The sequence below is a fragment of the Ursus arctos genome, unplaced genomic scaffold (assembly GCF_023065955.2).
Source record: "Ursus arctos isolate Adak ecotype North America unplaced genomic scaffold, UrsArc2.0 scaffold_1, whole genome shotgun sequence".
In the NCBI taxonomy this organism is placed as follows: domain Eukaryota; kingdom Metazoa; phylum Chordata; class Mammalia; order Carnivora; family Ursidae; genus Ursus; species Ursus arctos.
Genome location: NW_026622763.1, coordinates 60,134,351 through 60,158,116, shown reverse-complemented (window position 1 = coordinate 60,158,116; position 23,766 = coordinate 60,134,351). Strand labels below are relative to the sequence as shown.

General features: G+C 37.3%; 1 protein-coding gene across 1 annotated transcript in view; it reads right to left on the bottom strand.

Moving 5' to 3' along the window:
• The window catches only part of PPP1R1C (protein phosphatase 1 regulatory inhibitor subunit 1C), a 113,987-nt gene that overhangs the window by 30,915 nt on the left and 59,306 nt on the right, over window positions 1–23,766 (bottom strand). The window contains exon 4 of the mRNA XM_026492393.2: window positions 22,064–22,124. Coding sequence (XP_026348178.1) covers window positions 22,064–22,124 — 61 coding nt within the window. The remainder of the gene's footprint in view (window positions 1–22,063; window positions 22,125–23,766) is intronic.

The window sequence follows — 23,766 nt, the reverse complement described above, 5'->3', positions numbered from 1 at the left end:
ACCCATTTTGCCCATCCCCCCACCCAAATCACATCCTCTTTTTGAAAGAATGAAAAGAAGTTAAGAGCACCCATTGATATTCACCTAGAACCTGAGACCCAGAAACACTCTATTATGGCCAGCCACCATTTTTTGAATGCTCACTGTGTGTTGTTTAGCTCTCGTAACACATTTTAACCCCTTTTTATAGATAAGGACGCCAGAGAGCACTAGGCTCAGGTCAGAGCACATCACTGCCTGAAAGGATTGGCCCAACAGCAGCTAATGACTCAGAAGCCAAGTTCTTGCTAACCATTGCACGCACTGCACCCAAATCACATGGCTTTGTTAAAATGCAACAGAATCTGGAAATATACTTCAAATGAAATGAGCCATCAAATGAAACAACAAACAAATAGGTGCAAGAATTTTAGAGAATTAAGGTCTATAGGATTCTAAAATTGTATGTAATAGTTAACATTTATTGCAAGTGTTGGGGCATAGTACTATTCTAAAGCATTTTACATATAGTTTTCTCATTTAATTTTTATGTCAAACTTATGGGTAAGTATAACCTTAATTAATGGATGATAAAGCATTATCTATAAGATTAGAGAATTTAAATAACTCTTTCAAGGGCACATTTTACTGCTGAGGAAACTGAGGCCAGGGTTGTAAAATGGACAGAATCCATGCCAGATCACCATGCCTTTGTTTACATCTTACAGATTAGAAGCATAGTAAATGTTTTCCTTTCCCCCCCCAAAGCTTCTCCTTTCTCTATAATAGAGCTAGTTCACATGCAGAACTACTAAGCCCTCTTTATTGTATATTATATCCCATATTTTTTCATTAAATCATTAAATAGACATATTATCTGAATTAAAGGAAATGTAGTTATTTTTCTGCCCTCTGAAATATATGTGTGTGTGTGTGCATTTATTGTGATTTACTGTGTGACTGTACTATGCTATTTCTCATCCGGGTGAATATTAAAGAAGCCTGACCTGGAAGGGAGAAGAGAGAGTAACAAGTTAATTGTTCTCATGGTACACTCAATAGGGCCGAAAGGTTGATTAGATAAAACAACAAAGGAGGAGGAGTTATAAATGCTGAGGCTTTGAATCTTGGGAAGCAGAGGACAGGTAAATAAGGTTGGTGATACCACTTACAAGAATTGAGGAATCCAGTGGTTCTCATTTGGGGTGAAAATGAGGGCAGTTTTAAGTGGCTTGTATTGAAGGTACAGTGGGTCACTGTACATATTTGTAACTGGGCATTTGTAACATGGGTGAAACTGCTTGAGCCACAGATAAAGTTTTAGAAGTCAACCTCAGCTAAGTCATCTGTGACAGGCATTGTTCTAGTGCTTTAATTGCAACTCATATAATCCCCAGAACTGTCCTATGAGGCATGTAGTAGTTGAATAGTACCCCCTAAAATTCATGTCCACTTGGAACCTCAGAATGAGACCTTATTTGGAAATAGGGTCTTTGCAAATGTAATTAAGATGAGGTCTTACAGGATTGGATACCAATATCCTCAGTCCAATGATTGGTGTCCTAATAAGAAGAGGAGGGGACACACAGAAGACAGACCACGTGAAGACAGAGCCACAGACTGGAGATGTGCTGCCACATGCCGAGGCACAGCTGGGGCCACCAGAAGCTCTGTGCCACCAGAAGCTGGAGGAGGCAAGGAAGGATTCTTCTCTAGACCTTTTGGTGGGAACATGACCCTGCTGATAATTTGGTTTCAGATTTCCGGCCTCCCAATCTGTGAGAAAATAAATTTCTGTTGTTTTAAGTCATTGAGTTTGTTGTAATTTGTCAAGGCAGCCCTAGGAAACTGATACAAAGCATACACTTTTATATCAGCATTTTATAAGCGAAGACAGTGAAGCATCCCACATACTCTCTCAAGGTCACAGCGCTAACTAGAACTAGAATGCAAACCCAGGTCTCCTGGCTTCAGAGTTCTGTACTTAACCACTACCTGTTCTGCCTCTCTTACTTTTTTATTACCTCATAATAAAGAGTGACCTAGCCTGTGTACATAGAACTAGAGACAGCACAGTTCTCCCTAGAGGCAAACTGTCACTCAGAAAACATAAATGCTAGGCTCGAACCACTTTTCCCTATCTTGCTATTTGATTGTGAAATCATTATTTACTGTCTTGTCAAAACCTAATACAGTAAAATAAACACTTTTACTACACACGTAGCAAAAGAGAGCTATCAAAGACATGAATTTATGTGTTAACAGTCTATGACAAACTCCACAACTCATTATCTAAATCCTCTCCATCAGAATATACTGTTTACCTAGCTTTACTTTTATAGCCCAATTTAATAGGTTTCTGGGACCTACAGTTTCATTGGGTCAACTATACTTCTGATTTTGTCTCCATATCAAAACAAAACAAAACAAAACAAAGAAAAACAAAGAAGATTGGATTGTAGATTGTGTAACTATGGTGAAGTTAAATCATATTAACTTTTTTCAATAGAAGTTATATGTTTTCTATGATTGAACATACGTTATGTGGCCACACTTTCAGAGTTTTGGGAAGGAACATTGTTTCTCTTTGACACTCTCTGGATCATTTGGTTCACTGGAGGAGAAACCCAAATTTCTTAGTAATAGTGATAACTACAATTAATATATATTTGCTACATGCCAGGCACTATACATACATGACTTTATTTAGCCTTCTGAGGCTAAACAATGACTCTCTGAGAATTTTAGCTCCATATTATAGATGTGAACAAGAAAGACTTGAAGAAGACTACACAAATTTTGTCAAACTAGGATTCAAGACCATGTTTCTCCAACTTCTGACCTCTCTTTTTTGACTGTGGTTAGCCTACTCTACCAAATGAAGATGTCACCAATGCCATAAAAATGAGATGCACACGACTTTAATTGATCAGTTTGAAAAAGATGCTTATTTCTTAACATTTTTCATTTGCCACCCCTCCAGATGGAGTAAGGGTAACTTAAGGCCCCCTATGAATAATGCCCTGCCTTATGGAGGGATAGAGCTATTAAGGTGGATCTGATAGGCTCATGAATCTTACTTTCATTGGAGTTGCCCAGAAAAATTACCTGCCTACTGTTCTAAAGCCTGCTTTATAATGTAAAGAGTAAGATAGCACAGGCTCACAATGGTAGAATGATTAAAGACAGAGAGTGAGAAGGATGGCTCACAACTTAAGAAACAAAAATAAGAAGTCTTCTGTTGCTTATTTTTTTAGTTTAACGCCCTTGCATACCTGAAATGACACATTTTTCTCTTGAGAGGCTCTAGTTCATAACATTTTCTATTGTATTTTTTTAAACTTCGTGAACCAGCAGAGGGAGCTATATCGTCACAAGCCGTTTTTTCTTTTTAAAATGATGTAATAAGTACTGAATGTGAAGCTCTTCTTTCTAGTTTCATTGCCAATGAAGAAAATATGACCCTCCCCCTCCTTGCCCATACAGTGTTTATTTAAGGGATCAAAACACTCCTGGGGGGTCTACTGGCCAATCACCAGGGGTAGAACAGAACATTATTTACACAGCACACACTGGAGTGGCTCCATGGGATCTGTTCTGTTCTATTGAGTAATTATACAATTACGTGAAAAATATATCTATCTCAGAGATCAGAAGGGATTAAAATGTCTGTCTGGAAAACTAGGAATGCTGATATAAATGCAAAGAATTCTTTGGTTTGGCTTTACAAGTAAAACATGGGACCTGTGGTGATTCAGCAATTAATTAATCTTAATAAGATGAAAGAAAGCTTTAGCATTAACAAGGCCCTGCAATATTTACTTTTGGAATATTTTTCATTGTTAACTTCAATAAACTGATATGTTAATTAAATTTTTTTGCATTAAAATGAAGTCTATGAGGGTGTGTCTCCATTTTATCATGGTTCAGCTCTTAAAAAAATGCATCTTAATCCAAAAAAATCATTTAAATTTATGACATTTTAAGTTATTCAAAAACAAATAGCATACTGTAGCAATGTTTAAGTAATATGAAATTTGAAACATTTTGTCATGCTTTGGGATTGAGGTTATAAAGTACGGTTCTAGTTTTAATTTTTCAAGTGTGTATTCATGTACTTTTTAAAAATTTGAACATGGACTAGAATTTTTTAAAGTTTTCACTACTTTTAGAACACATCTGTATGTCCAAGTAATTATAGATTAATTAAATAATCAAATGACATTTTGCCTATCATCTTCTAAGAAAGCACAATGTTTAGGATAATCAAGATTGGTACAAAGGAGTACATAGGGATCAACATTATCAAATAGGCTAAGATTCTTTGACAAATAAATCTCTTTCCCATATTACTTCATGCTACAATTTGCAGGTATGTTATAAAAATCCAGTTCAATTATTTTAAAAGTAGAAAAATTGTAATGTTGGAGAAAATAGAATAAGCAGGATACTGTAGGCATACATAATTGGGAAGGATCAATAGAAAAAATTTTGGAGGAAAATATTGCATAAGTGCTAATTAATTTATTGTTTAGAGGAGGAATTACATCAAGGAGTTAATAGCAGGGTTGGAAGATTTAAAAAAACTCTGATCAACTTCATTAGCCATGAAAAGCTTAAAGCATGAAAGGGGAACAGTGCCGGAGGGAAATTTCAGATTCAATAATCCTTCCCTCCATTCCTCTGACCTAATGCTAACATGTGTTCTTCCTTTCATAACATCAAAAGTAAGGGCAGGTAACTTGTGCTTGTGAATTTTAAGAAGATAAACAGATGGAAGGAGAGGACTTCTCTTCTTGCCCCATTCTTCTAGAAGTTCAAAGTCCTTGATAGTCATCATTAGAGACACTAACCACTGTCCCAAAAGATCCAGACTAATTCCCACAATAATAGAATAAATATCTTCAAAAAAAAAAAAAGAATAAATGCTTTCAAGGCAAACATCAAAATAATAAATAGTAGAACTATTTATTATAACATTCATTATAAATACATACTAAAATACATTTTTAATCACTTTTCAAAACTTTTTTTTTCCATACAGACTCTGTATTGAAACCTGTTGTTATACAAGGTAATAAGGGTCATCAGGCAGTGGCAATTTTCAATACATGAATATGTTTATTTTTCATGTAAGTACTATAAGAGGTGAAACTGATAATCTAAAGATTATCAAATGAACCCAAAATGGAAACCATCTTCAAAATTTTAACTAGGATGCTTTGACTTCATAGTTTCCAATGAAATGGACAAAATCTTGCACAGCGTCAACAGTCAACAAGAATTTTAAATGAAGTGATACAGTCCTCCAAGTATCATAGTATGGAAGAAGGATTTATTATTATTCTATTAATTATTTTCTGAATTAGTCCATAAAAAGAGCCTCTCCGTGTGGTTGTCTGTGGTTATAAATCCTGATGGCATTGGCAATTTGGCTCCAGAGAGCTCACCACTCCAAAATGAAAAATAAAAACACTTCCTATTGTTTCAGAGTGACCCTTTTAACTTTCCAAACCAGATGAAATTCTTTGCAGGAACTGGAAGAAAACTTGAACGTTGGTCTTCCCCCTTAGATTTCTCAGAAAGATTTTAAAGGAAACCTCTGCTGCCGGTAGGAGGTAAGACGCTGACGTAGGAACAGTGCTTAAGTAGGCCGACTTTGTTTTCACACCCTTCCCAAGGTCCTGGAATGACTAGAACGCCAGCGTAGGAGTGCTGAGCTCCAGATCTCTCCCCATTTCCTGTCATCTCACACCCTCATTAACCCAGTCATCACTCTCCAAGATAACAAGAGCGGGTGGGCATCAGGGCTTCAGAAAAAGGAAGGACGACAGAGTGTGCATTTGTATCTCTGCGGAATGAGGAGCACATAGCACGTTGAATACAAACTTTTTTTTTTTTACAGCAGGATTTAAAATCTTTCATTGTATACTTTCCCGTGTTTTAAAATACGTATTCTAATTGAAACAGTACAAGTTTTTTCTTAGTGACTCTAGCCCACTGTTTGGTCATCTTTCGTCCTGCCCAGTGCTGTAGGGCATTTCTCCTTCTTTCCTGCTCAGACAGCTCTTGCAGCTGTAGTTGTCATTTTACTTGTTACTTCTTGTTTTTCATTTGCCTCTAGACTGCCAGGCTCTAGGAGGACCAATAAGCTATCAAGAATTAAATTTTTAATAATAGACTCAGCAACAGCCTCAGATGGAGAAGAGACAGGATGACATCATTTCAAACACTCAAAGTCCTCGGTCAATTCTAGTCTAGCTGTATGTGAAGCTAAGATGTCTTTTGACTGTTATCCTGATGGAAACATGTAAGAGCCTTGCCCTATGACGGCTTCTTAGACATCAATAAGATAATTTTTAAAAGATTTTTCTTTTTAAGTAATCCCTACATTCCCCGTGGGGCCAGAACTCACAGCCCCAAGGTCAAGAGTTGCATGCTCTATGGATGAGCCAGCCCAGCATCCCTCAATAAGATAATTTAAGTTTAGTTTTGAGTTACAAAGTTTTGAGTACAAAGTTACTCAAGAATGCAGTTGAGTAAAATTTCTGTTAAAAGACGAGGCATAAGGAAAGCGCAGCATGGCTCCCATTGGTGATTATTCCGGAAAGGAAGGGATGTAGAATACAGATCATAAATGCAGTCCTTATCATGTCATTTTTATCTTGTAGGCCTAGTAATTTCCTGAAACTGTAACCTTTCGACATTCTTTCTTCTACTTGGTATTTTGTCCTTTAATGAGAAAAACCAAAATAGTAAACCTTCCTCAAAATTTGACCTAGGGTCATTCGTTTAAAGTAACACACAGCTCAGAGTTTGAGTTAAATAAATATTTGTATACTGATTGACAGCAATGCTGACACCTCTGCTGTCCTATAACAAACACGCCACAGAAAGAGTACAGTCAACTATGGCAACTGAAATGTGGGATATTTGGTCATGAGGACCTTGTGAGAAAGGAATTAATGAAACTTTTAAAAACTATCTTGAGATTCAGACCTTTTTTTAAAGGTTTAGACAAGAATGTAAGGTTTTATGAGGGAAAATATTTAGAAAAGTTTCATAGACTGGTACAAATTTGTAAAGAATGTAATCCTATCTTAAACTTACCCCACTAAGCACCAGTTTCTCCATTTATCTTGACATTCTTATGTTATAACACATTACTAATTGGATTTTCATTAACTTGTTTTGGAAGATGATATGATGACTATTTCAGCTTCTCACAAGTCATAGCTATTATTTAGAAAGTCTAAATGCGTTAAAGAAAAAGGAAGTGAGGTTGGTACTAGCAGTTAGCCTTTGTTATATAAACAGGAGCATTGGAAACAGGCAGATGAAATGAGGCAAATAAAATCTAAGGTAGACTGATCTTTAAAAATTAGCTCTGTAAATCAACTTCTTTGGCCCTTCCCCCTGCCCCCTATTTTCAAAGCACTCAAGAGAACATGGTAACATATCAAGAAATCTTAAGAATTGTCCAAAAGTCCTCTGATGTCTTGGGATAAATTCCCAACACCTAAGCACAAGACACATAGGACCTTCATTCGTTTGACAAGTCGCCAGCATCTCTCCTCGACACATTCTACCCCCAGCTTCACAACGTTCCAGGTTCACAAGCCCTCCCCATTTGCTCCGGTCTTTGCCTGGAATCCACCCCTCAGGCTTCTCTATGAAAACCTTGTTCATCCTCTCACCTAACAGATGAAGTTCAGCTCTTCTTCCAAGTCTTCACTATCTGTGGCAGGGTGAGCAGAGATTTCCTCCTCTGCATCCAAATACTGCTGCAATGTTACGGAACTTATCGTTACTTCTTATACAACTTACTTTTTCACTTGACTCCGTTTTTCCTATGGACAGAGACTGCAACTCCTCCTGAACTAACAGAGCCTAATACATGACCTGGCAGAGAGTAGGCATTTTATATGTGGTTGTAAAATGAATAGTGGATAAATAAAATACACACCAGAAATTTATAATTTTTTCCATATGGCTAAAATTAGCTATTAAATTCACATTTTTAAACCAGAAAGATTATTTACTCACTGATTCAGCATTTACTAAGAGCCCTCTGCAAGACAAATGGAAGACAAATAAAACATTGGTTCTGTCCTCAAGGAATTCAGTCTAACGACGTGGGATTACAGATACATACAAATAGGTGTGTATAATGTATTCTGCATCTCGAATTAGCACAGCTCAAAGAATTTAGAAGTAGGGGGGAACAGAAAAAAAGCCTTCTATGCAAATGAAACTGTGGAGCAAATGCTCAGGCTAGAAACCATGTATTATTTTCAAGGAACTCAATACAGCTCAGCATTGCTGGGGCCTGAAATACAAGTGGCACGAGGTAGGACTAGACAGGTATGAGGGGCCAGATCTTAAACAGCCCTGTACATTCTTTCCAGGGCCTTATTCTAAAGGAATTGGTACACATTTGAAAGGTCATAAAACAAAATGTCATGGGGTCAGATTTGTGTGGTCAGTTGTCAGGGGTTAAACGGAAGGTGGATTGGAGAGAGACAAGATAAAAGGCAAGTTTAGTCTGAGTTCAAAATTGTTATTACATAGGGACCTATGAGGTGAGTTTAAAATACAAAATAATTAAAAACAAAGGTGCTAAGCATTCCATAGGAACTTTGGTATAAAAGATCCTGTAAAAACTTTCCATTAAGTTATGAGGTGAGGGATCACTGGATTTTATTAGGGCAAACGGGATAGATGGGTACAGTAAATGGAAAACATGAGGCCTATTGTTATTCTAACAAAAAGCAAAAAAGGCTCATGTCACAAATTAGCCTTGTAAAGAAGAGTGACATTTAACATGGGAACTTTGCTCTTCTGTGAACCTCACTTTCCTCTAAAATAAAAAATCCTGCTTATCTTACAAGTTTGCTGTAAAAACAAATAAATTATACAAAACTATGTACATTGCAGCACTACACAAGTATAAGGTGCTATAAATGTTACTTTTTTAAATCTCTGATTTAAGTAAAGCAAATAGCCAATCTCTAAGAAGGCTGCAAATCTATTCGTAACTCCACATCTATAAAACAGCAATACAAATGTCATCCCAAAAACATTGTATTAGGTTTTAAATGAAGGAAGGCAAGCCCATAAAGACAACATCTGCTCTTAGGCGCTGTTTTCTTCTTCCCGGAATTTCCATTAGCATTAATAGAGTGGAGTGGGTACATCTCTATGCTGGTAGTATAGCATTAACCTTCCTAAATGCTAATGGATATGATCCACATATATTTCTGCAAAGAAAGAGATAGATTTCTCTATTTTTAGTAACTATGTACTGATGCAAACATACATTTTACAGTATACTGACTCAAATAGAAAATAAAATTGTAACGTGAAGGCTTCTTGAAGAAATGGCTGATTCTAAGACTGGGGCGGGAAATACACAAATGAGCCTGGAGGATCTTAAAGTGCCAGAAGGTAAGAATATGCTAAAACAAACAAACAAACAAAATAAAACAACAACAAAAACCCCATAATAGTGGGTATGTCCAAGGGAATAGGAATTAACTGGAAAAACTCCCCAGAACCAAACCTGGAACGATTTGTGCAACAAAATAAAGTAGTGATGATTTATAATCTAAAGTAATAAAATAAATATCCATGACTCCATACTGATAAAAATCAATGACTGAATAAATAAATAAATAAATAAATAAATAAATAAATAAATGGAGGAGAAAAAACAAATGTTCTGTGCAGAAGAATTCCAAATAATTTATACATTTCCTTCAAGAAGGTGGAACAACTCCCCACTCATTAAGTGTGAACTACACATGGGGACTTCATTCCAAAGAGGATGGAAAGGAAGTAAAAAACAGTAACTTTACTATAGAGCATCCTGGCAAATGCCACCTTCAGCCCATGATCAAGGTCAACACCAAGAGTGGTAAGTCAGGTTAACTATAGGTACCTTGGATATCATGTGATGAAAAGGTCACTTTGTACCTGCAGTCTTTCTCCCCAAAACCCACAAACCCAGTCCAATCAGGAGAAAATCATCAGACAAATCCCAATAGAAGGACCTTTTAGAAAATACCAGCCCCGTATTCTTCAAAGCTGTCAAAGTCATCAAAAACAAGGAAAGTCTGAGGAACTGTCACAACCAAGAGGAGCTTACGGAGATGTAATGTGGTGTCCTGGATGGGTTCCTAGCACAGAAAAGGGACATTAGGTAAAAACTAAACAACAGCGAATGAAATATGGACTTTAGTTAGTAATAATGTACCACTATCAGCCTATTAATTATAAAAAATGTACTATATTGATATATGGCATAAACAGTAGGGGAAACTGAATGCAGGGTATGTGGGATCTCTGTATTATCACCATTGTTTTTCTGAAAATTTAAAACTGTTCTAAAATATAAAGTTTATTTTTTTAAAGAGCTGGAAATTACTGTTTCAAAAATAACGTTATTAAGAGGAAAGACAAAGATGTGAACCAGAACTTTTAAAATGGAATCAAATGCACAAGGCTTTCCAATTGCTTTGCAAAGTGTTGTCTGCATAGTCCATTGATGGGACCTCTTTAAAGTCTGTATTGTAGCAGAGGTCCCATGCAGGATTTCACTCTCTACATGAGGCTGTCATCTTAAAGCTTTTCAAGTTCACACGAACGGGAGGAATGAAAATGGTGAGCTGTGTATTCTACTTTTCCATGAGCCGGTCCGTTTTACTCTCCAGGCACATGTGTAAAGAGAACTGTTCCTTCTGTGATATGAAAGTGGCTTCCCTCTCCTGTCCCCCAGGCCTAGTGAGTCTTCTCAGATCCTCTGATAACTCTGTTAAATCCCTATTCAAGGATTCACTGGGATGTGCTCTACCTCTCTACTGAGGTGTTGCTTCCTTTAGACTGGTCTCCTGTTGTGCAGAGACTTTGCTTTTCATCTCTGTAGACATGACACTTTATTGCAGTATTTGATACATAGTGGAAGCTCATATATGATTTGTGGCAGTATATGATTAGTGCTTATACAACTGAATTTTACCATTTACATATTTGGAAATGATCTTGACACTGTATCTTAATTCATCTGTTCCAAACAGATGCAAAAAAAGTTCATCTTCTTCCCTGCTTCTAAGATACAAGGCAATTTTTAAAGTTGAACATTATTCATACAGCAGTGTACATTTAAAAGATTAATTTAAAAATAAGTAAATACATACAAACACATGAATGGAACCATATTGACAGTGGTCTCCTTTCCTAAGTCTAAGTAGCACCACACGAGATTAAGTTTCTTGTCCCAAATATTAAAGTTGCAATTTCATTCATCTCAAGGTCCTTTAGACCTCTCAAGCTACTAATCATTGACAGCGCTATGAAATATGAAGTCCGCTCATACTCGCTGGCATTCTCCTCTTGCTTCACACTCTCTCAGTGTTGAACTCCGAGAAAAAGACATCATCGTGGCTTTCAAGAAAGGTACATTCTCAGATCAGTTCTCCACCCTAACACTACCCTCTGCACTATGAGGAAAGATGAACAAATATTTAGCGGAAGAAATTAAAGAGAAGTGCAGGAACTGGATCTAGAAATAGAAGCATACTTTTTTTTTTAAGAAATAAGCAAGAATTGTGTATCTTTAGAATGTTCCTTGTTATCTAGAAATCTGTTAAAATGTTTCTTGAGTTGCGTAAATAAACCCTACCCTACACAGTAAATAAATCAAGCCAGCACAAACAAAAAAGCCATGGTTTAGAAAGGCAAATGTGATGAATACCTGGAAAACACCCACAGAAAGAAATGTTTTAAAAAAGAATGTAGTACAGTAGAGATTGACTGATGAGAAATTAAAAGATCTTGCAAATTCTCTCCCTGCCTTCAATTTTGACTGTGCAGGGGATGATAGAACAGGCTGGTCTATTCCTTCTGAGTATTTCTTCAGTCACAATTATAAGATGCTTGAAATCAGGAGGAATCAATTGGTTACAATTCAATATAATCATTGTTAATCTACCTTGGTTGGCCAATTACAGGCTGAATTTATATGATGTGACACTTGCTCATCCTTCTGGCTAGACATATATATTGCATAATCTTTAGCAATCCCTAAATTCACCATTAACTATCACTTTGTTCTTATGCTTTTTTGAAATATGAGATTTATAAATTAAATATAAATATTTCTGAGAGGGCTGTTAGCTGGGGAATAAGGGACACAGTGCCTGAGGTGAAATGAAGGAAAGGCCAGCTGGGTTTTGTTGAAAAGGACCTGAAAGGTCAAAGACTAGCTGCACAAATCTACCTGAGACAGGTGCAAATAAAACTAGAGCAAATGTTGCAAAGCTGGGTAATCCCATGCTTATCAGATGGGCACTCTTAGGTGGACAGGCACCTTACAGGATTGGGCACCTTAACTCTGACTTTTCAATTCCCGCCAGGATAAGAGCAAAACCCTGGCAGGTATTTCACTCTCACCCAAGTCCTTTTGTCCCCTCTTCCATCCCTCTCCTGGGTTCCTTTCTCCCTTCCCCCGGGCTCAGTGGAAATGGAAAAGGAGTGCACCTGACTCTTCATCCAGGGTTCAAAGAAGTATTCGAAGTAGTTCCCACCTGTTCTAAACATCTTGTTCTAAACATCCTCTTTTCACATATTGTTTTCTTATGTCTCTACGGCAATCCTGTGGGGTAGGTATCATCAGCATTTTATTGATGAGAAAAGAGAGGTTAAACTCATTGACTTGCTGAAGCTGAACAGTTAATAAACAGTGGTGCTGAGGTTTGAACCCTGATTGCTTCCCCCCAAAGTCCATGTCCCTTCATGTTGGGTCCGGTAAAATTATTATGATCAATGGTTTTCCCTGATTTGAAGATTATCCTTCAGCTATTATTACATGTCACATCCTTGCCACTGTCATCCACCACCCTCTAAAGACCTATTTAGCCTTTTTATGGTTTCCCATCTTTGGTTATCGCTTATTTGCATTTATTGCTTAAGTATGAAAAGAGGCTGAGTTAAGATAAAATATCGAGATCACAACCATCCTTGAAGAAAATAGAATGTAGGAGCTCAATGCTACAAGGATTCAAAGACCCCTTTGACATAACAGAGGAACATTCTCTGGACACCGAAGTAACTAAAACTTTCTTTTAAAGAAATTACAAAGAATGAGAGGAAGATCCTTTTCAGAAGTACACATAACATCTGACTTACTATGCATTTAAAAGGGTAATGTAATACTAATAGAGCCTGCTATACAATGCCATTTTCAGTCAGCTGTTTCATTTCATGTTCAAATTTCCTTTTTAAATCGATAGCACTTGCTTTGCTCTCTTCAGTTGAAGGCATTTGCGTTCCAGTAAAACACGCACACACACAAAATGAGGATGGAAATGAGTCAGCTATTTCCTGTCCCAAAACTCAAACCTACTTTGCTTTTCTGAAAACATGATTCAAGCTATCCAACAATAATTTAATTGGCTGTGCTGTAAATTACAAGGCTGACCACCATATAAACACCAAACAAGTGCACACAAGTTTTCAGTAGTCAGCTGTCATTTTTCTGATAATCCTCAGAACTTTCTACTTACATAATTACAAAGCACTATATTACAAAGGGTAATGGAAAAGTAAGTCTGTTTTCTATGCAAACTTCAACTTCTGTCATTTCTATGCATCATATACATTACAAATTTATGACTCCTCTGTACAGATGAAAAAATGTAGTCAAGCACAAAATATCTGAAACACAACAAAGTATCTAACAGTAGTGTTCATAATATCCTCTGGTTTTATGGGATGAGTCCTGATATATAAGTCTATTTGATAATTGCTTGAATGGTAGCTTTCAGGGGGGTTGATGTCAACTAGAGAGAGATACAGATGCTACAAGGCCCCCTTTGCCCTGTTCTGTTTGATATGTTTATTACAGATGTGGATAAAAATACCAAAGATAAGTTTATCTTATCTGTGGATGACACATGATTGAGATAAGAAACGGATGACAGAATCGCAATACAAAATATGACATGTTCATGTGACGGCCTGATTCTAACAAGAGGAAATTCAATTGGGATGACAGCAATGTCTTACTTTTCGGTTAAAAAAAGGCATAATGTTAAAATGGGAAATGCATGGTGAGTAAGAGGGCTTAAAAGCAACACATAAAAAAGGCTTCAAGTTTTGAGTTTATAGTAAGTTCACTACTTTTCATCAATGCATATGGCTGCCAGAAAAAGTAAGATTTTAGGTTGCATTATCAGAATTAAATAACCTGGGAGGAAGGAGGCGATGGGCATAATTGAAGTCTCTGCTCTATTCCAATCAAACCACACTTAAATATACAGTTGCTATTGAATGGTGTACTTCTAGAATGATATAGGCCAAGTGGAGCTTATTAGGAGATCAAGAAAGAATGTAAAAAAAACCCCACAAAAACAGAATGGCAGGCATAACTAACATTGAGATATTTTAACCTTGAAAGAAGTAATTTTTAAAAAATTTTTACTTATTTATTTGAGAGAGAGAGAATGAGAGAGAGAGAGAGAGAAAGCAAGCATGAGAGGGGGTAGGTCAGAGGGAGAAGAAGACTCCCCGCTAAGAGGGAGCCCAATGCGGGACTCGATCCTGGGACTCGAGGATCATGACCTAAGCCAAAGGCAATCGCTTAAACAACTGAGCCACCTAGGCACCCAGTGAAAGAAGTAAATTAAGGTGAGATGAGGACCCAATAGATGTCCTGAAATATTTAGATAGTTGCCATTTAAAAATTTGCCACAAATAGTAACAAGATATAAAACAATACATGAATACAAACGTCTAGGGCCCTGAAGAGAAAAAAGGTCTTTCTGTAACAGACCAGAGAGAAGGTAGATATTGTTAGGAAATGATTCATTCATCAACACTTGTGGATTGGGTATATTTTAAAAAATTATTTAAAAATATATTTATAAGCATTGCTTATGTCCCAAGCATTATGTGAAGCCCTGCAGATATGGTAATAAATAAAATAGACACTGTCACTGTTGCCACATACATTACTTGCAGTCTAGTTGAAGAGAGATACATTAGTAAATAGTCAGACATCATATTTACTTGCTATGAAAGAACTCTAGAGATTATAACTGTCAATAGGGAGTCATTAGCTACAGAGAATTTAGATTGGAGCGTTAGCAAAATCTCCTTTCAGAAACTGATCTTTAAGGACAGGGCTTGAATGATAAGTAGGAGTTAGCCAATGAAGAATGAGGATAAGGAGGCAGGGAAGAACACTCTAGGTGAAGGGAAGAATGTGTGACTCTTTCCTGAACCAACAAGGGTTTGGTGAATTCAGAAGCTGACAGAACACCAGCATGTTTGGGACATAGTGGGGGAGAGAAGGGGCAGATTGGAGCCATGGGCCAGTAAGCTTTGAAAACTTTGCTCTGGAATAGGGATTTTATCTCATGGCAATGGGGAGCTATTAAAGAGCTTTAACCAAGGAAATAGCATATAAAAATTCACTTTGGCTACAGTATAGAAAACTCACGGGAGCAAGAAAAGAAAGACTAGATGTTGAGTAACCAGTTACAGGCATAGCTTGATTTATTATACTTCTCTTCATTGCACACCACAGATTCTTAGGTTTTGTTTTTTTGTTTTTTACAAATTGAAGGTTTGTGGCAACCCTGCATTAAGCAAGTCTATTGGTACAATTTTTTCAATAGCATTTGCACACTTAGTGTCTTTGTATCACATTTTGGTAATTCTCACAGTATTTCACACTTTTTCATTGTTATTATAGTATGGTGATCTCTGATCAGGGATCTTTGATGTTACTACTGTAACTGTTCTGGAGCGCCAGGAACTGTGCCCACATATGATGGTGAACTTACCTGAAAGATGTGTGTTCTGACTACTTCACCGAACAACTATTACCTACCTCTCTCCCTCCTTCTCCTTGGGCCTCCCTATTCCCTGAGACACAACAATATTGAAATTAGGCCAATTAATAATCCTACAATGGCCTCTAAGTGCTCAAGTGAAAGGAAGAGCTGCAAGTCTCTCATGTTAAATCAAAAGCTAGACATGATTAAACTTAGTGAGGAAGACATGTCAAAAACCAAGATAGGTCAAAAGCTAGGCCTCTTGTGCCTAGTTAGCCAAACTGTGAATGCAAAGGAAAGTTCTTAAAGGAAATTAAAAGTAGTACTCTAGTGAACACACACATGATAAAACCGTGAGACAGTCTTATTGCTGATACGGAGAAAGTTTGAGTGGTCTGGATAGAAGATCAAACCAGCCTCAATATTCCCTAAACCAAGGCCTTAATTCTCTTCGGTTTTATGAAGGCTGAGAGAGGTGAGGAAGCTACAGAAAAAAAGTTTGAAGCTAGCAGAAGTTGGTTTAAGGTTTTTTTTTTTGTTTTTAAGAGAGAGAACACACATGAGTGATGGTGGGGAAGCGGCAGAGGGAGAAGGAAAGAGAGAATCTTAAGAAGGCTCCATGCCCAGCACGGAGCCTGATGTGCAACTCCCTCTCACGACCCTGAGATCACGACCTGAGCCGAAATCAAGAGTTGGATGCTTAACCGACTGAGCCACTAAGACACCTCTAGTTTATGAGGTTTAAAAACAGAAGCCATCTCCATAACATAAAAGAGCAAGGTGAAGCAGCAAGTGCTGATGTAGAAGGTGTAGCAAATTATCCAGAAGAACTAGCTAAGACCATTAATGTATGTAGCTACAATAAAAAACAGATCTTCAATGTAGATGAAACAGCCATCTGTTGGAAGAAGATGCCATGTAGGACTTTCATAGCTAGAGACGAAAAGTCAATGCCTGGCTTCAAAACTTCAAACCTGCAAAGGACAGGCTGACTCTTTTGTTAGGGTCTAATGTAGCTGGTGACTTTAAATTGAAGCCAACGCTCATTTACCATTCTGACAATCCTAGGGCCCTTGAGAATTATGATAAATCTACTCTGCCTGTACTCCATAAATGGAAGAACGAAGCATGAATGACAGCACACCTGTTTATAAAATGGTTTACTTAATATTTTAAAGCCCAGTGTTGAGAACTTCTGCTCAGAAAAAAAAAGATTCCTTTTAAAAGATTACTGCTGGGGCGCCTGGGTGGCACAGTGGTTAAGCGTCTGCCTTCAGCTCAGGGCGTGATCCCGGCGTTATGGGATCGAGCCCCACATCAGGCTCCTCCGCTATGAGCCTGCTTCTTCCTCTCCCACTCCCCCTGCTTGTGTTCCCTCTCTCGCTGGCTGTCTCTATCCTGTTGAATAAATAAATAAAATCTTTGAAAAAAAAATAAAAGATTACTGCTCAATGACAATGCACTTGGTCACCCAAGATTTCTGATGGAGATGTACAAGATAAATGTTTTAATGCCTGCTAACACAATATTCATTCTGTAGCTCATGGGTCAAGGAGTAATTCTGACTTTCGAGTGTTATTAATTAAGAAATACATTTAATAAAGCTATAGCTGCCATAGATAATGATTCCTCTGATATATCTGAGTAAAGCAAATCAAAACTTTCTGGAAAGGATTCATTATGCTAGGTGCTACTGAGAACATTCGTGATTCATGGGAAGAGGTCAAAATATCAACATTAATAGGAGTTTGGAAGAAGTTGATTCCAATCCTCATGGATGACTTTGAGGCGTTCAAGACTTCAGTGGAGGAATTAACTGCATATGTGGTAGAAACAGCAAGAGAACTAGAATTAGAAGTGGAGCCTGAAGATGTGACTGAATTGCTACAATCTCATGATAAAACCTGTGTGTATGAGGAGTTGCTTCTTAGGGATGAGCAAAGAAAGTAGTTTCTTGAGATGAAATCTATTCTTGATGAAGATGCTGTGAAGATTGTTGAAATGACAACAAAAGATTTGGAATATTACATAAACTTAACTGATAAAACAGTGGCAGGGTTTGAGAGGATTGACTTCAAGTTTGAAAGAAGCTCTGTTGTGGGTAAAATGCTTTCAAACAGCAATGCATGCTACAATGGCTTCTCTGAAGGAAGAGTCCATTGATGTGGCAGACTTTATTGTTGTCTTATTTATAGAAATTGCCACAAAGGCGCCTGGGTAGCTCAGTTGTTAAGCAGCTGACTCTTGATTTGGCTCAGGTCATGATCTTAGGGTCTTGAGATCAAGCCTCCAGGATGGGCTCCATGCTCAGCAGGGAGTCTGCTAAAAATTCTCTCTCTCCCTCTCTCTCTGCCTCTCTCCCTGATCACACTCACTTGTGTGCTCTCTAAAATAAATAATTAAAAATCTAAAAAAAACAAGAAAACAAAAAACTATAGCCACCCCAGCCTTTGGCAACCACCACTCTGATCAGTCAGCAGGCATTAATATGGAGGCAAGACCCTCCACCAGCAAAAAGATTATGGCTTGCTGAAAATTCAGAAGATGGTTATTATTTTTTAGCAATAAAGTATAAATGAAGGCCTATACATTATTTTTTTAGACATAATGCTATTGCACACTTAATAGACTACACTATCATGTAAACATAGCTTTTATATGCACTGGAGAACTAAAAAATTCATTTGATTTTCTTTATTGCAGTGGTTTAGAATACCTTCGAGGTATATCCCGGCAAAGAGATGATTGTGATTTGAAATACGGTGGTGACATTGAAGATAAAAGAGAAGGTGGGAGAGGTAAGAGATACTAATGGGGGAAACCCATGAGAGCTAGTGTTCTACTCCTGAAGAGAGTGAAGGAGAGGGAGGGTCTCTGGATGCTCTCAGAACTCAGCAGTATTCTGCAACGCAGATGGATATTCCACTTGCTGAGAAGGGAAACAGTACAAGACAAACTGATTTGGTGTTGAGAAGATTCAAAAGTCAGCCTTGAACATATTAATTTTGATCTTATTATCTCTTTGATCTCCATGAGACATGTTAGGCAGGTGATTGGATACTTGAGTCTGGTCAATCTTTAGACTTGCTGCAGCAGCATCACTTGGAACTTCTGATTATCTGGCTCTACCTCAGGCCTAATACACTGGAATCCTCAAGAGGACATAGCCAATGTAATACCCTGAGGTTAGATGCAGTGGGAAAAATTCGGTCATCACTTGATAGTTGCCCTAGTTAACATTTAAGCTCCTTGAACACATTGAATGCCTATAATGTTATGAATAGAAAGACAGCAAGACCAAGTAGTAAATCTCTTACTACGTTCTAAGAGTAAATATGCCGGACAAACCATGAAACATTCTGAAGAAAGAGAGCCATATACAGATTCTTCTATTTACACTGCAATATTTGTAACATATGGTGCTGCCACCTTGGCCACAAACTAATCAATCCAGGTACCAGGCCCTAAATGGCAACCACCCAATGATTCCAGTGGTCCTTGCAATGATCTTTCTTAAGAATCCAGCCCAACTGGGGTGCCTAGGTGGCTCAGAAGTTAAGCATTTGCCTTTGTCTCAGGTCATGATCCCAGGGTCCTAGGATCAAGCCCTGCATCGGGCTCCCTGCTCAGTGGGGAGCCTGCTTCTCCCTCTCCCTCTGCCTCTGCTTGGTTCCCTCTCTTGCTGACTCTCTCTCTGTCAAATAAATACATAAAATCTTAAAAAAAAAAAAAAAAGGAATCCAGCCCAACTGATGCACCATTCTGGATGGTAATTAATTTACCAAATTAGGGGCGCCTGGGTGGCTCAATCATTAAGCGTCTGCCTTTGGCTCAGGGCGTGATCCCAGAGTCCTGGGATTGAGCCCTGCATCGGGCTCCCTGCTCCACTGGGAGCCTGCTTCTTCCTCTCCCACTCCTCCTGCTTGTGTTCCCTCTCTCGTTGGCTGTCTCTCTCTCTGTCAAAAAAAAAAAACTTAAAAAAAAATTTACCAAATCGTATTTTTCTCTTTGACCAGAGGGGAGGGGAGTGGGAAAAATTAAAACTAGAAAAACAAAAGCATTTGAATAAGTAGGCCTGGACATGTCTCTGTTTCCTGAAACCTGATGGAGACATAAGTACCACTGTTATTGAAAGAGAAAAATTAAATGCACTTAGGAGACGAGACTAATCTGACCATGCATTAATTGAATCAGAAATAGGTGGGATGTAGCATCTCTCCCCTCCTGCCACTTTCTCTGTACCTGGTAATTCCTCTCAACTGAGCAAAGGAAGATTGAAGGAAGGAGTTTGGCCAGTTTGTTTTTGTTCTGTTTGTTTTGTTGTATTTTGTTTTGTTCCACTAACCAGTTATTTGCTGGGTCTTTCATGAAGTCTTGCTTGGCCTTTTATTCAGAGTAATTTTTTTAGAACTATTAATCACATCTGTTGCTGCTTTGCTCTCCCAGCAAACTTTTTTTTAAACTCAATAATGTATAATGATGTTCCACTGCAATTTGAAGAATTACACATTTCAGAGCAATTGTATTATTGTATTTAGCATCTCAATAACATTTTCTTTGCCAATTCATCTTTCTTATGATTGAAGCTTCTTAATGTGCTCACAATGCACCATATGTTACCATAGCTTAATTTTGTCTTGAAATATTCATTTCTAGCTCTTGGGGACAGGTAGACTGAATAAAACATGTGGATTTGGCTTTCTCTCTCTCCCCCCCCCCCCTTTTTTTTTTTAAATCAGAAGCAGGAGATTTACCCAGGTATTTACTGGTTATAAATGAGGGCCTAAGTGGCTTATAATAAGACCCTGGTATACTCTTGAAAGAATTACTGTGCTTTCCCAAGCCTTAACTCATGACCAAAATGACTGTCACTGAAAGGCCATCTTGGAGAGATAGTAGTAAAGTAAGGTCACATGTGAAAATATGCACTATGACTAACTTCCCTAAATGTTAGGATCCCACATTCTTATGATATTTGAGTGCTAAATATAATGAAAGCTCTTGGGGCTTTGATTTTAAGAATTTCCTTTAAAAATAATATTATTATTCTCTGAGGACATGAGAACAGTAGTACTTTATTTAGTTAAGCCATCCTAAAATAGGACAGAGGAAATCATTAAACAGTGAACATATATCTTTTACGGTTGCCTATTCATGCCAAAACTGATGTGTCTTAAAAGTACAAGATGACTTACAATAGGAAATATGTCTTCAAATGATTATATTTATCTTTGGAGAGGGAAGCCTGATGTTCTCAATAATTACCCTGGAATAAAGTACAATACTGATGATTGTGTTATTTACTGCAGTCTTACAAACAAACAAACATGGTATTTTATAGCTACACAGGAAGGAAGTTTACTGAAAGTAGTTATTAATGTGTCCATTTATATTCCACCTCCCTGAAAAAAGCCTCAAATCTAGAGAGAATACAGAGTGGAAAATTTCACTCCCAATTTAGACATCTCTCCAGACTCCAGAGGAAACTGCTCAGTTGGCCTCTCTTGTAGTTGAAACTGAGCTTGATGAGCCACTGGGCCAACCGCCCAAGTGACAGACTGGAACAGCAGCTATTGGACCGAGCACACTCTGCCTCATGTCAGGAACATTTTTGTGTGAGAAATAAAAGAAGCCTTCACTGGAATTGGTGTCAGTCAAAATTCTAACACACTTAGACGTTCTTTTAGCAGTTCCAGTTTTGGGGGAGATCTGGGAAAATGCCAGGATCTGAGCTAGCATTTTTAGTTGTTATTTGAACAGCTGTTACATGTACAGCTAATAGCTGTTTGATTGGGTTTCTTAGAGCTACTCTTGACACAAGGCAACGAGGCAACACTTTACCTTAAATTTGCCCCAAATTCAAGTTATTCTACTTTGCATAAGCCAGGAAAAAAAATGGCAATGGTCTGGCATCACTGTCAAGAGTAATTAGGGATTCTGGAAAGATCCCTTCAAAGAAAATACATAAGGAAGGGTAAAAGAAAAATCTTTGTCATTATTTTGGAAAATGAGAATTTCTAAACTGAAATTCTGAGACATCTTTAGTTATTCCTTCTTCAGCTACCTAGTTTAGTCTTGATGAAACCAAGTTTTAAATGGATAAAATATTTTATTGAAAGTCACATTATCAAGTTGTAGAGCTCAGACTAGATCAAGCTTATAATCAAGCATATGGTCAATGAAAACAGACAGCCTGCCAGCCATGAACTCAACACTCACAGTAACCCGAAACAGTACCTGAACAGTACCTTTCATGGCCGGTGGTGTATACACGCTCTGCTTCCTTTGCTTTGGGGATGCATTTTGTGACTGTGGACAAAGAGAAAAGAGGAAAAGCATTATTTGAATAAAAATTAGCCCTGTGGGGGAAATAAACACTGTGCCATATTTCAAAGAGCTTTCTGATTCCCCCTGTTATGAAATACAACTCAAATCAATGAGAAATTATATACATGTTTGCTGATAGCACAGCTTTAAGAGATACATAAAGCGATTTTATCATAAAACTCTCATCCATTGCAGTTTTGAAGTTACTCTTTTTCTCACCTAGTAGAGTTCATTTATTTTTGAAAGAAAGAGAAAAAGAGATATCAATCCCTTTTGTTTGAGAGAAAAAACGTAAGTGCCAGAACAAAGTATACTCCAAAACTATGTCCATGGGATAACTACACCTGCTTATAGGATTTTTGAGCAGTTCTGGATAGGTAATGAGTGTTTTGGTACGAATACCAATTCATAAACTTCTGGAATTGACATGTTCAATCTAACATCTCCATTTACTTGGAATTACAATGTTGAGATAATATTCTATTTTCAAAAGATAAATAAGTCCTTTCCTAACAAAACTGCTGTGTAACACTCTCATCTACATATACTAGATCAGGGATGAATTATTGAAGAGAGAATTTTTGCATTAAAAATTACAAAAATTGGAACATAGAAACATATTTCATGGTTAAAACCACAAACTAATCATATATATGTGAATATATAAATAATTTTATTATGATAAAATACATATATGTGGTCTATACCCCAATTAGATTATGTCAAAGATTCCTTTTTAATAGTGTGTTGATTTATATTTCAATGTGGCAAAGGTAGGGGTCTTAATCAATGAGTTTTTGTGTCTGGAGCAATCATTTTTGCTTTGAAAAGGTCAGGTATAAATAGTTACAAGACTCTTTTTGGGAATTATTATAGGCAAAACTAGAAACGCTTTCACTGACAGTACACAGAATTTGAGGTATCTTCCCTTGTACATACTAAAGCTTATCTCCCCTCAAAAGTATCAAAAACAATATATTAAAAAGTAAAAATTTCAACCAATAGTTGTCAAATCCATATAAGCCAAACAAATGGTACAAGCAAATTTCTCCAGAATAGAATGTTTTAGTACCACCAGTTCATTATGCACAGGTGTAGGCAGAGCGATTCTACGTTAATGTTCAACGTGTGGATGATTGATATTTCCGGTGTTCCTTTACTGTATTCTGTCTCATCTGGTTGATTTCAAGAAGCAGTCACTTTTGGGATTTCTCATATATTTATTTCCATATACACATTCAAAGCTCAAGTAGAAAATTAATCCTACAGAAAAGCTTCTGTAGTACCATAGAGTAAAACTCATTAAGCAATAAAAACTGCTTTACAGGTATGTAAGAGTTCAGTTGTCAAAGCATATTCATATACGCAACCTCATTAAATTTTTAGAAAATCTTAAGAGACACTATTTGGTATTTTGTTCTTTCTACATTTTCCTCTGGGTATTGCTTTATGCCTAACTAATGCAGCCATGAGAATTGACTGGTATGTCTGCACGCTAGTCAATTTCTGTTCAATTTCTGAGCAGAAGTTTACTCACTTCCTTGTAGCCTCCTTTGGTTCCTATTTTCCATCTGAACTCCTACATGTGTATGTGAACCTCTGGCCTCAGGGTCTGCTCTCGGCT